The sequence below is a fragment of the Ctenopharyngodon idella genome, chromosome 17 (genome assembly GCF_019924925.1).
Source record: "Ctenopharyngodon idella isolate HZGC_01 chromosome 17, HZGC01, whole genome shotgun sequence".
Lineage (NCBI taxonomy): Eukaryota > Metazoa > Chordata > Actinopteri > Cypriniformes > Xenocyprididae > Ctenopharyngodon > Ctenopharyngodon idella.
The window spans coordinates 34,598,280-34,612,488 of record NC_067236.1 but is presented as its reverse complement, the minus strand read 5'-3'; the positions used below and the strand labels follow the sequence as shown (position 1 = coordinate 34,612,488).

The 14,209-nt window shown below is 38.1% G+C and overlaps 1 protein-coding gene across 2 annotated transcripts in view; it reads right to left on the bottom strand.

Annotated features, from left to right (window-relative positions):
- The window catches only part of LOC127498372 (peroxidasin), a 71,161-nt gene that overhangs the window by 35,965 nt on the left and 20,987 nt on the right, over positions 1 to 14,209 (bottom strand). The window contains exons 4-7 of one of the 2 annotated variants that reach the window (XM_051867646.1): positions 11,677 to 11,748; positions 10,077 to 10,148; positions 6,119 to 6,190; positions 4,687 to 4,856 (exon numbers count right to left, since the gene is read on the bottom strand). In XM_051867646.1, coding sequence (XP_051723606.1) covers positions 4,687 to 4,856; positions 6,119 to 6,190; positions 10,077 to 10,148; positions 11,677 to 11,748 — 386 coding nt within the window. Of the gene's footprint in view, positions 1 to 4,686; positions 4,857 to 6,118; positions 6,191 to 10,076; positions 10,149 to 11,676; positions 11,749 to 14,209 lie in introns of those variants that run through there. The other variant, XM_051867647.1, reaches the window with a different exon arrangement.

The window sequence follows — 14,209 nt, the reverse complement described above, 5'->3', positions numbered from 1 at the left end:
GTTCCAGTTCCATCATCCTGAAGTCAATGGGTTTTTGGGAAAATGCCTAAAAATAAGGTCTGTGGTGAACACAAGTTAAATATATATTTTTTTTACTTTAATTCTATGAGATAAAATACACACGCTCTTTCACTTTTGTTATATGGAAAAGAGCAGCTTGGACACTCTACAAAACATCTGGTTTAATGTACAACGTAAAAAAAAGAAAGAAAATCATGCGGTTTTGCAATAACAAGAGGATGAGCAAATGATTTTGAGGGTAAAGTATCTCTCAAATTTCATGGTATGACTAACCCCTTCACTACTCCATCTTAAAGCATTTGTGATAGACATTGGATTTGTGATTCCTTGCTTTTTCCTCTTGTATTGCGCAGTGTGGCAGTACGACATGTCCAGTGCCAGCCTCAGAGAAACTGCAGCTGTCTGTCTGACTGCGTTTTTCTGCCCTGCTGCGTTTTGACAGGTGCCTCAGGCATCTGTGTGCTGTGTTTTATGTATAGAGGAGGGTGGAAAAGCCATACTGTGTTAATCCCATTCTTCTACAGAGCCAATAGGGGCGTTTGTGGGGGGCTGATTACTGTAACAAGCCTGAGCAAGTCTATCGAGCACAACAGCCGCTATGGTTTCTGGCTACACGGTGGGAAAACCTCGGAGGTCCCAGAAGAGACCATGCAATTTCAGACTAAAAGATGTAGACATGACAATGAAAAAGACATAATTGGGAGTCTTACAAGTGCTGATTAATTATATTATTAATATATTTATTTGAGTTATTATGTAAAATATCATATATTATACTAATAATTAATTTTATTTAATTGAACATAAGACTAATAACTAAAAATTATTAGTGAGTTAAATAATTGAATGATTGAAAATAGAAAATTAGTGAATTTAATAAATTAGTGTAAGCATTAGTGTAAGTAATACATAGAATACATTTTAGAATATATTTTATTATATGCTGTGACATCCAGTCGGTAAAATCAAACAAACGTTGCGGTGATGCCCAACTGGCAGCCGCACAAATACCCTCCACAGACACCCCTCTAAACATTGCCCAAGATGGTGCCATGCCCCAGAAATAGCCTCCACAATCCAATGCGAAAGATGATGTTTAGTGGCTTTCCACGGACCGGGTTAGCATACAAAGAGCTTGTCAGAAGAGCGAACAGCCTGCGCCTGCTCAATGTATCTGTGTAAAGCTCGCACAGGGCACAAATCATGGAGTCTCCTGTCTTCCTCGGAGTCAATAGAGAGGTTTTAAAGGGCAGGCAGCTAGAATGAGAATGTACCATACACTGCCGACATGACTTTAGGTGTATAAGCCACATTAGGACGCAACACATTTTGACACTTCCAACTCAACAATTCCTGCAAAAAAGTATATTGGGATATTATTGATACGGCGATAAAGATCTTTGCCTGCACCAAGCTTAAAAAAATGTGCCACTTCAACACATAAAGCACCCTTGTCAATGCCTCCCTAGTGCTCTGTATTATAGCCACAACATTGATTGGGAGCCCTGCTGCCATCAGATACTCCCTCTCATCTGATAGGCCCACAGAGACGACAGCTTTGGCCGAGGGTGCAGAATCTGCCCCCCTGTCTGGGACAGCAGGTCCCTGCATAGGGGAAGACACCACAGTGTCCTAGACAGCAAACCAATCCCAGGGATGCAGAGAGAACAACAGATGATGTACTGTAAGCATTGAGGTGCTTGTTCAACTGCTGTAAAATCAGGATGGTGTGAAATCCCCCACTTTTCTTAGGGAGGAGGAAGTAAATCCTGTAAAAACCTTCCTCCATTTTCCCTTGTAAAAGCCATTTGAATTGCCCCTTTGTTGAGGAGAATACAGAATATGGCATGGACACGTTGGAAGAGTGGGGGTACCTGCAATGCCAGTATTTTGAGCCTGGCGCAAGTTATGCAGCAAGTGAATGAAACCCTGCTTCCCCCACACCTTCGAACTCCATGAACTTATTTGCCCCTGGTACCGGAGGGGGAGGGCTGACATGGGCTTTGGCCATGAAGCTGTAAGCTCCGCTACACAATCAGGATAAAGCGTCAGGCGTGTTCTTACCACTGTTTGCACAGGTGACAAATAGAACCCGCCAAAATGTGAACTTTTCTGTATCGAAGGAGGGGCAGGCCACTCTACTGACAGCTTCCCTGCCACTCTCTCCGATACAGATCAATGAAAGGATCATACATCACTTCACTTCCATCCGCCACCTCGGAGGGCGAGGGAGAAGTTGTGATTTGCCCCGCTTGAAAGGTGTCACCAGAGAATTCCTCGCCCGAGACAGTCATCAAGCGAGCCAGAGTCATCTTCATGACACTCAAAGTCCTGATCAAACTCAGTCAGAGGAACTTTGTGGTGATCACACAAACTCTCCTCCAACTCCCTGTGGCCTCTCCAAAAATGGCTAGAGTTGCATCTGGATAAGCACCTGAAGACAGAAGCAGACTGTCTGGCCACTGCCCCTCCGAGCACACGCTCAGCAAACGCAACACGCCGCTCTAGTGTGGAGCGACGGAGCTGCCGGCAATGCACACATGCCTGGATAGAGTCCTTACTGTGGACAACTCCCAAACACACTGGACAGTGCTTGTGAGTATCCTTTTCTGACAGTAAATACCCACATGCCATAAGACAGGGGCAAAAAACTTTCTTATGTTTAGACACTTTCCACAAAAAAGTTTATTAGCCCTTTGATAGCTGAGCGAAACTTGAGCTTAAAAACCCCTTCTGGGACCTTCCCTGCATTATTTTAGTGTCGTCTGTTATTCTGATGGTGTTTTGTCTTTGTGCACCATTGTGCGGCCAACTTTACTTCAGTATTAAGACATATTTCAGAGTGAAACTGAATATTGAATGAGGAAAATAGAGGGCATGGCTTGTTTTTTTTCCCGCTGGGAATTGATTGGATTTAGAAAAGTAGGTGTTCCATTCAGAAATAGAGGCAGATCTGAACGCATGTTTACAGTCAGCCCAAGCCGTCAAACTGACATCATCAGAGCAGGAACGCCATTCCAGATGGGAAGTCCATTTTCAAATTTCTCAAACTTTCAAATAAAGATTACGAAGACAATTTTTTTTGTGTGTGGATTGACTTGCATGAATAAATTGTTTACCACAAGACTAGTAATATGCACTAAGATCAGTTTTGATTTCATGAGGACTTTAACTAAAACTAACCACGAAAAAAACATTCATTAATTGAAAAATTTAGTTTATCTTGATGTACTAAAATAACTTATACGAAAATAAAAATTAATAAAAACTATATAGACTTATTTAAAAAAATAAACAACAACAACAACTACAACAAAAAAAAAACTAAAACAGAGCTCAACAATAAGGACTGCCTGATGACCCGGGGCAGTGTGAACGACGCTCGGGACAGTTGACGGAACTGTCACTTACCTGATTGGGCCAGTGCTGCATTGTTTGCTTGTGTTTTTAGCCTTGCCAGTCTAAATATTCAAGCACAAGACGACACGAAAGAACAGTACTCACGCGCTGTTAGAGAAGTTTTGTATGCAACTAACATCCGAAGCGCTCACACAGAGAGCCGCGCACCTCAGACAGCATGTGAATACTGAATTGAGTTCTTTCACGTCTTCTTGGGCTTGAACGAACATATTCACACAGAATTATGTCAAAATGCCATATTGGCGAGTATCCTAGTAAACACAGTCTGTTATGTCTTAACTGAATGTAAACAGAAATAAGATGCATGTGTAACTCTATATTGGATCCATGCATTCGCTCTTAAAGTGACAGCAGCCTAATATTCCTGCTGCTGTCTGCTTTTTAATGTTAATCAAACAACAAAAGACAAAGAAAAAAAAAATCACTCACTGCTCTTGACTGAATCACTTTTGTAACTTTAATAAGGATTAGTCTATATTTATTTTATACAGTGAAAACTATGCAGTTATTTTTCATTGTATTATTTTATTCAATTTCTGTACCTGAAAACTGTTAGACGTACCTGAAAAACCTGAAAACAATAACTATGCCGATTTTATTTATTTATTACTTTTCTTAAAATAACTTTATTAACTTCAAATAAAATTAAAATAAATACAGAAAATAAAAAAATTCCTGAAACATTGTTAACATATTTTTCCTTTCTGGCACCCATAAGTGCCTTTTTTTCTTTTTCTTTTTTTTTTTTTACCATAAATTTAACAGAATTTTTTTGTTGTTGTTTCTTTTCTTTTCTTTTTTTTTTTTTTATGAACACTGAACTGGTAATTAGCCCAATATTTGAAGCTAGATCCGAGCTGCCTTTTTCCCAGCTGACAATTCTGACATCACAAAAGCCCTGTAGAGATGACCTGTATTTTCACAGATGGTTGAAATGAAAAGTCACGTTTGACCCTTCACTCCCTCAAACATTTGACATGAAGGTGGCGTAGCATGCAAGCAATGATACATCTGGGAAATCACTCCATAATCCAGCTCATAATCCAGATCAGCATCTGTTATTTATTATGATGACTAACATGTTCAAATACAGAGCTGGTCCCATGGAGTAGAATAATGTGTATGTGGTGAATGGGGGCAGATGCTGTAAATATTGCAACAATTTACTGCCAGTTGATCATTTTGATTTGAAAAGAACATGTATATTAGCGTGTGAAGTGTGTTTATGTGTGTGAATGGCCTCACCACAGTTGAGCTCCTCTGCAGTGAGAGTGGCGACCGAGCGTCCCTGCAAACGGCTTGGATAGTCGCAAGTAGCTGCGGCCTGAGCGTTACCAGACTCTGCGTACTGCTTCAACAGATCGGCCAACCACAGCAGTTCACAGTCACAGTGCAGTGTGTTTGAGTCGAGGCGCCTAAACACATGCACAAACACAAAATTAAGATAAAATTTTGAGGCAATTCTTTGGTTAAAATAAAACCGTTTAAATTTTTTAAGAAGCCTAAATTCACATTTGTAGCAAAATGGAAAACAACGCTGATAAATTTGTAGCTAAGTTGGTGTGTTTGAGTCAAGATTTTAACGGTATAACAATAAAGATACAGTTCTAAAAATCATTCTAAACAGAAAAGAATAGAAGAGTTCACACCACAACTATAATGATAATGGCACTGAGAAACGATATCGTTGGAATCACTTTCAGAACGATTTCAGAATCAGAATCCATCCTGCTTTTAGAGCTTGAGCATTTAAAGCAGCAGACGACAAAACCGCAGCGCACGCTTAAATAAACAGAACAATATCATGCACTGGTGTGGACACTAATAGTTATCTTTATAGTTATCATTCTTGGTGTGAATGGACCTTAAGTCAGGGTCATTTCAGTTAAGCAAAACTAAAACCATAAAAACATTTTCGTTACTTGTAATAAAATAAATGTTAACTGAAACAGAATTAACGACAAGGACTTAAATTATTTTATTTCAGATAGTTGCCAAGGCAACATTTCTCATTTTTATGTAGTTTAACTTGATGTACTAAAAAACTAAAATAAAACTGAAATAAAAATTAATAAAAAACTCATATATATATATATATATATATATATATATATATATATATATATATATATATATACATACACATACATAAAAAAACTAATAAAAATGACAAACACAAAAATACTGAAACTTTAAATTTAAAGTAAAAACAAAATATATACTGTATATATATTTTGATAACAAACCATTTAACCATTTACTAAATGTTAATTACAGATCATTTAAAATACTCTCACCACTATGGCTACGTTTACATGCAACCAAAAAATCTGTTAGTAATCGGATTGACGGCTCAATCAGACTGAAAAGCCTTCATGTAAACACCTTAATCGATCCGACTGAGCTTGATATAAATGAAATTTCCATCGTATTGGAAGGGGTGGTTTATTCCTTCTCTAATTCGATTGAGATGGCATGTACACTTGATCGGATTGAAAACCGAAACTGGAAATGTAAACACAGCCTACGTCTCATTTATATATTTTTGGTGGCTAAAGTGGAACACAACCAACGTCATGGTTTTCAAGATCTAATTGATAACCAAATAAAGAGACAGTCTCTGAGCAAACTAATGCTTTACCCATCCGTAAACAAAGTCAGTCTGAGTAATACTCACAGTCTCTTCATGGACTGCAGGTGGGAGAAGGTTCCTAATGCAAGATGAGTAATTCTGTTGTTGTGCAGAAACCTGCAGTAGATATCAATGAGAAGAGCACAGATTCAAATGTGTGCATTCACAAATCAGGCATATATAATCTGTGACCAGGACAGGAAAAACACAACACATGCCATAAAAGCATCACTATACTAATGCTCACATTGGGATTAGTGATTTGTTTAAACATTCCTATCTATAATGTTTGGTTTTTTTTGTTTGTTTGTTTGAGGAAAGATATGCTATTTGTTTTGTAGGTGATCCGACTAATGTTTTTTTTTTTTTTTTTTTTTTAAATCATGAAAGATAAACCAAATAAAAAAATAAAAATAAAAATAAAAAATCTCACAAAACGAAAATAAAACTGTGGCAGTCCTAATTCAAATAAAATAATTTAAAAAAAAAAAGTTTACTTTTTTTGTGAATTGGCGAGTGGAATTTGCATATGCCACTCCCCCATACATACAGGTATAAAAGGAGATGGGGTGCATCCACTCATTCAGGTTTGTGCTGAGGAGCCCAGACAGTATCCTGGCTATTTCAGCAGGTAGTTCAGCATTGTGGTAGGAGGGAAACAACGTCTCATTCCTTCCATCTTACTGACCGGGAAGTACCACACATTGAAAGAAGTCTCTGCGGTAACGGCCAAAATGGCCAGCAATACCTGGTGTCTTTGCCTTCCACCAAGGAAAAAAGGACGGCGCTGAACCTGGGCGGGCGCCTGGTGAACTGAATCACATAACCGAGGCCGACTGTCCTGATGAGCCAGCGCGACTTTGAGAAGTACCATCTCCTGGGAAAGAGCAGCTCCCGCCATCCCTGGGTCACCTGTGTCTTCGAAGCCTTCTTCGGGTTCTTGGTGCTAGCCTGAGAGACGGGCGGCGTTGCTTTCCCCCCGCTAGCTTGATGCTGCGACCAGGCTGTGGGCTTGGACTGCAGCGGAGCCTGTGCGGCTGCCACAGGCAGGCAGATGGGGTGCGGGACCTCGGTGGCCTGTAGGTGGAATCTCACTGAGGCAAGATGCGTTTGGATTGCCAAGAACTGCTGGACAAAGTCCTCGACAGTGTCGCTGAAGAAGCCACATTCCAAGATGGGGGCGTCAAGAAGCGAACCTTGTCGCCGTCCCTCATCTCACCAAGGTTGAGCCAGAGATGGAGTTCCTGGACCAGCATGATGGACAGCCGTGTATGCTCAGAACAGGGTTGAGGATTCCACGCCATTCTGATTCTTGTAGCAGCTCGGGCCAAGCATGTTTGCCAACTCTGCGCTGGACTCAGACTGAGGTAACGCACCTGAAGTTGAAGCCCGCCCTCTGATGCTACAATTGATAATTCATCCTCATCTGGAGCCCCGAATGAGAAATTAGATTCGCCACAAGACAAACTGCCAACTCATCTAGGAACTTCATTGGGTGCAGAGTGTGACGAGGAATGGAAGGCCCATGAGGATTGATCCAGTGGAAAAACTCACATTTTTGTCCCCAAGTCGCCCACAGCACTTGCTGCCACGGCACTGTGCATAGCAGAAGGACCAAGACAGGGAGCAACTGAAGTGACTCTCTCTATGGCCAGAAAACAGAGTCGCGAACGCAACATTTTTACAATGAGAACATGAGCCATCCATGAACGCTCTCTCAGCGTGGGAATGACCTAAACACTTGAGACAGAGATCGTGGCCGTCCGAGGATGAGAGATATCGACTACACCCAGAAACACTCTTTTGGGAAATCTGCTTTTTCACTGAAGAGGCCAGGGGAGCTCTCTGAGCTTATCTGTGCATTGGGGGGAGAGAGAGGTCGCTGTAATGCACTGTAAACACCAGCTTTCAGGTTCCCTTGTAGAGGCGAATGATTGAGTGATCGCATCTACAACCACTCGGCTCTGAAGAACAAATCTGAATGAGTGGATGCACGCCATCTCCTTTTACACCCGTATGTCCAGGGAGTGGCGTATGCAAATTCCACTTGCCAATTCTCATTGGCCTTTTCTCAAAGTGTCAGAAGTGTTTGGGGCTCCCAAGTGCGACCCCTAGTGTCAGTACATCGACACAATGTCGAAGTGACCGAGAGATAGGGAACAATGAATCCTGATCAGATCACTGATAAATTTGTAGTTAAGTTGGTGGTAAAGATGGTAACCCTCAAACAACTGCCTGTTAGCAAACATTTAAAAATGTCTTTTTAACATCTTCATCTGAAACGTATGACACAAAATACTTTGATTTGCAAACAAATGAAAATACTCTCACCAACTAGGTCTCATTTATAGGTTATTGGTGGTTAAAGTGGAACACAATCAACTTAGACATGAGATATTCAAGATCTAATTTATTACCAAGTAAAGTGACAATCTCTGAGCAAACTGATGCTTTACCCAACCATAAAGACTTACATTTAATGAGGGACTGGATATCTAAAGGCCAGAATATCACAGAGACTTTAGCGAGGGCTCTTTTGAATATTTTGATAGTAAATAATTACAGTACCTAGCAACCACTCAGAATACCCTAGTATTCTGTATACTGTATCACAGTTTTGCATGAGTGAGCACTAGTATATTAAAAGTATATTTTTTTTATTTCGATTTTTCTGAAACTAAACTGTAAACTAATTTTTTTTTAGGATTCTTTAATGAATAGAAAGTTCAAAAGAACAGCTTTTATTTGAAATAGAAACCTTTTGTAACATTATAAATGTCTTTACTGTCACTTTTGATCAATTTAATGCGTCCTTGCTGAAGTAACTTTCCACAAAAATATGTTTTCAACATTGATAATCATAAATGTTTCTTGAGCAGCAAATCATCATATTAGACTGATTTCTGAAGGATCATGTGACACTGAGTCTGAAAGTTCAGCTTTGCATCACAGGAATAAATTACATTTTAAAATATATCCAAATAGAAAACAGTTATTTTAAATAGTAACACTATGTCACAATATTACTGTTTTACTGTATTTTTAAAAGCAGACTTTGTGAGCATAAGAGCCTTCTTTCAACAATATTTTAAAAATCGTAATTATTCCAAACTATTGACCAGTAGTGTATATGCTCTGTGGAATAGAGATGCAAAGATGAAGGTCCACAGGGATGTTCTTGCTTTCTACCAGGACAGACAGGGTCATATTCACAGGGACGACATTACTGTTCACAACTACTCATATAAATAACAGGAGGATTAGTTTCATTAATCACCATCCAGATGCAGATTCTTTTTTTCATGTTCACTTACAAACTCCAGTACTGAATTGGTCCCTCACTCACATTTTAGTCAATGTTTACGTACACGTGACTTTCCCGTCTTTAAAAGACATCAGAATGTGTGTGGGTGATTTTCCAAACATTTGGAATAAGGGCCACCAGGAAGAAATGAGGCAGGCAACACTGTAAAAATGATTTGTGCTGCTTGTATAATGTACTTAAATAAAACGAGCTAAATTTCTGAACATTTTGTCACTACTTAATTGAATACTATTATTGTGTTAAATCCACGTAAATGTGTAAAATGTGTTAATTTACTTAACACTGCAGTAAAGCTTACAATATCATATTTCATACACACATTTCTAAGTGCTCTAAATGATCAACATGATCAAAACTTTGTTGAAAAACGTCTAGGGTATGTAACCCCGGTTCCCTGAGAAGGAAATGTGACGCTGCATCAGTTGCTGACTATATGAGAACGCATCCCCAAAAATTTTATTATTTCATATGTCAGGCTTTACAAGGTTAAAGTGTCCCAATGATTGTAAAAAAAAGCAAATAATTTTCTCAGAACAAGAACAGACATAGACACATGTTTGCCTACAAGCTTATCTTTTTTGATCTCATTTTAAAAAGGGATGTGTTTTCATGACTAAACATGTAACACTGTGGGGATCTGAGTGATGATTTGAGGTTTGAGATGCATGCAAAACTCACAGCCGCTCAAGCTTGGGTAGATGAGAGAAAGACTCGGGCTCCAATGACTCAATGTTGTTGAAGTGCAGGTATCTGAGAGAGAGAGAGAGAGTCATATGTTTTTCTTGCCATAAACATGGTACTTAATAAACGCTCTATCAATGCCTTTCCACAGATTGTTTCCTTCATTTTGAACATGTTATTTACACAGCATCTACAGAATTGTATGTATTTTCAACAAGAAAAAAAAAAAAAAAAAAAAAGGGACAGGACTTTATTTATTTATTGGATGGTGAAAAATGTGCACTATTCCAGAATGGAGACCATCATTTAATTTTCTTTAAAGGGGTCATATGATGCTATTTTATAAGGTCGTTATTTTGTTTATTGGGTGTACTAGAATAGGTTAACATGTTTTAATGTTCAGAAAACACATTATTTTTTACATACTTTACATATTTAACATAATTTACATACATTATTGCAGTACCTCTATTCCCAGTCTGTCTGAAATGCTCTGATTTCTACAAAGCCCCTCTTTCGAAAAGTCCAGAGTGCTCTGATTGGCCAGCTGACCAGGTGTGTTGTGATTGGCCAAACACCTCAAGCACATGTCGGAAATGTAACGGCTCTTACCATAATCATGAGCTTCAGTTTCAAGGCTTCTAAAGCAATTGTAAACACACACAGTTAATAATGTCGTTGGATTTACTGATCATTTTGAGCCCGAGTAACTTCTTAACCACCGACTCCTAATTTCATCGTTAGGCTAAACAAAGGGGTTTTGCTTTCGCATCCAAACACGCAGCGTCTCCACGTCATGGCGACAACACCACAATTACTTCTTTGCATATGACTTTGGGTGGGAATTTATGCTAATATGCCACATTGAGACGTAGACATTCCCAGAAGTAATATCTGGACTTCGATCGATGTGTTTTAGGCAGGTCTGGAGCTGTTCTCTGTTAGAGAGAATAAATCCCTTTGTGGGACACTATGAGCTTTGTAGCTTTGCAGATCTTATACATGCACAAACAGATCAATTACACTCTGAAGGAAAAGGAAAACATTATAAAGCATCATATGACTCCTTTAAAATAATGTGCACCGCTGAATCGTGTACCAGGGACGTGCTAATATGCTGTGGGAAGTTAAAAAAATGAACTATAGCTTCAAAGTCACAGTTCTCTAAAACATCCGAATGTAAATGTTATTTGGTTGTAGGATTTACTCTCCCCAGTTTGGCATTGTGCTTGATCAAATTTCTTTAATTTGTAAAACATGGACCAAAAATTTCACCATACTGTTAAAAGAATAGTTCACCATATGACTTTCTTTCTTTCGTGGAATGCAAAAAGAGAAATCGTGACTGTGTTGGTTGTTTTTTTTAGGGCAATTACTATAAATGGGGACTGAATATATTTTTTCACCATAAAAATATCATTATAGTGTCCATACAACTTTTTTGTTCCAAGTCTTCTGAGGTGATACAATTGCTTTGTGTGAGCAACAAATTTAATTCAAGAGATAACAATTTTCATTTTGGGTGAACTATTCATTTAACTATTTAGTTAGTATCAAGAATGAACATGGAAACTAGACAGGGCAGAAGGTCACTTACAGTTGTTCTAGAGAGACGAGCCCCTTAAAAGCTTCTCGGTCTATTGCCTGAATTTCATTCTTGTACAAATAGCTGAAAGAAATATTCAGAGATATCACTAGGGTTAGGGTTGAATGTCAAAAATAAACACATGCACACAGAAATAAAGAAGAAAGGTCAAAATAAACTTTTCATATCATATAATGCAGGAATAATAGAAGACAAAAATACAGAAGACTGTTGCATATTGACTGCATATTGATAACACAGGAGGGGTGGCCTGTGGGAAACAGGAATTCATGTTTGTGGTTTTCCTGTCTAGGGACAGTGGTCTGTTGAGAACGAGGGCTCAGTCACATAAACCACATGATCCTCTGACCTTCAGGACGATGACACCATCCCACAGGAAGTATATGCTGCAGATATGTGCTGCCTTCCCATACAAGTATGCAAGATTTGCATATATAAGCAACACTAAAGAGCCTTATTTTAAACAGTGCAAAACCAAAGTTATGAGAACTATGAGAGCTGTTTAAGTTGTTTAAGAATCTGCAAATATGCCAGTTGAATATTATTGCTATAATGGGATCGTTAGTAAAAAAATAGGAATGCACAGTTTTTTGTTTTTTTTTGGCCAGTACGATACCGATTTTAACTATTGGCTGATTAAGATACTGATATTTTGTCACTTGCTCACTTATTTGAACTTTTGTCATTAAAATAGATTTTAATGATAGTAGGTAGTTTAAAAACACGTGCATTTAGGTACACTAGCTAGTTTATTGCTACATCATCAAATCATTTTCATTGAACATGGATTGATCCGTTTAACATTCAACAGGCCAACTTTATAAGAGAGGAACAATAAGATACAAATAAGGCAACGTGGCAAACTTCAGGTTATTTTTGCTATCAAATACTCCTTATTAACAACATTAACACATATTTGATTCATTTTTATAGAACATGACATACTTCTTTAATAAATAGAAAGACATTATACAACTATACAGTTCATTAATAACCATCAGTTTGTTATACCGGCCCTTTTCATGCTATAGTCGATATGCCGATGGTATTAAATTGATCAAAAAAAGGTCGGATAAACAGAGATAAATGCTTTTCTAAAATGTTTCTAAACAAATTATATTATCATTATATATATATATATATATATATATAAACCTGAAAAATATCTACAGTACCAGAATTACAGTGTTAAAATGCCTAAGCAGCCACTCAGAGCATGTTACATTCACTCTGTCTGGAGGACTAGCCAGACCACTGGACGAAGCTTGAGTAACCAGAAGGGAAAATCTAGAAGCGACTCCACAGCCGGACATCATGACTGTGTGAACTGTGTGTTGTGATTGCACCGGCCAAGAGGAGTTAATGAATGGATTAATACTCAGTCGGAGAATTATAATGCTCAGTATGTTTATCTGGAGTGACACGAGTTGTGTCTTTTAAATCACAGCACTAGAATAACAGTGTGCTCTAATTTTTCTGCTTCTCGTAGAGATTAGTTGGACTTCACACAGTCCAGTGGCACATCGCTATTGAGTTACACAAATATTTTTGTATTATAATCGTAAAAATATTTTTTAGTTATGTAAACACTGAGAGATTGCTACTTCTTTGCTTGTTTTGGCAGATTTTTTATAGCTATAATAAAAAAATATGCAAAAAAACAAAGTCTCTCAAATGTACATGAGTGAATCTCACACATATCCAGGTCATATTTCACCCCAAAACAAAAGAAAAACAAAAAATTAAATTTTGCATTTAGTAAATTTTTTGCATTTAGTAAATTTTGTTATATTTTTTTAAGTCTTTTTGCATTTTAATGCATTTATTCCATTGTAATTTTCACTGTTCTTAATGGTGATTCTCATTACTGTATTTGTTGTGTGAAATCAGCAGAATTTAAAGCCAGTACAACAAATACTACCTTGATGTATAAGTTCTTTATGTTTTACAAACATTTTTTCCCCCACATTACAGCAATAAGATTTAGGGGTGCGGATGGATGTGACAACTGAAAAAATAATGTCAATGCCAAATTGATTCATCTTGGTGGTTTTAAAAACAAAGTTCATTTTCTTAAGCAAAATATAATTTATTTCTTGGGGTAAAATATGAGCCTGGCATTTTCTTGAGAGGTTTGGTGAGATTCACCTACACATACTTTACTCTTGCTGTATTATCTTAGCGGCTGAATTTAGATGTTATCTAGGCAAAACCAGCTGTGAAACATTTCAAACAAGTGAGTGACTATTTGAATATAAACACAGGCTTCTCTCACCACAACTAAAGTTTGAGATTCTCAAATTGCCCTGTGACGAACAAAGACAGGAACTGTGCAACGCCTAAGCAGAGAGCAATTATTCCATCTCCATCTGATCTCTTCACTTTTGGGTCAGGGCCGTCAGACAGATAATTTCACAGCGCAGACAATTACGTTCCCCATAAGTGTGAGAGCTTCATTCCATGACCTCAGCTCTTTACTATATCAAACAACGGCAGTGATAATGACTGAATCATTCATAAATGT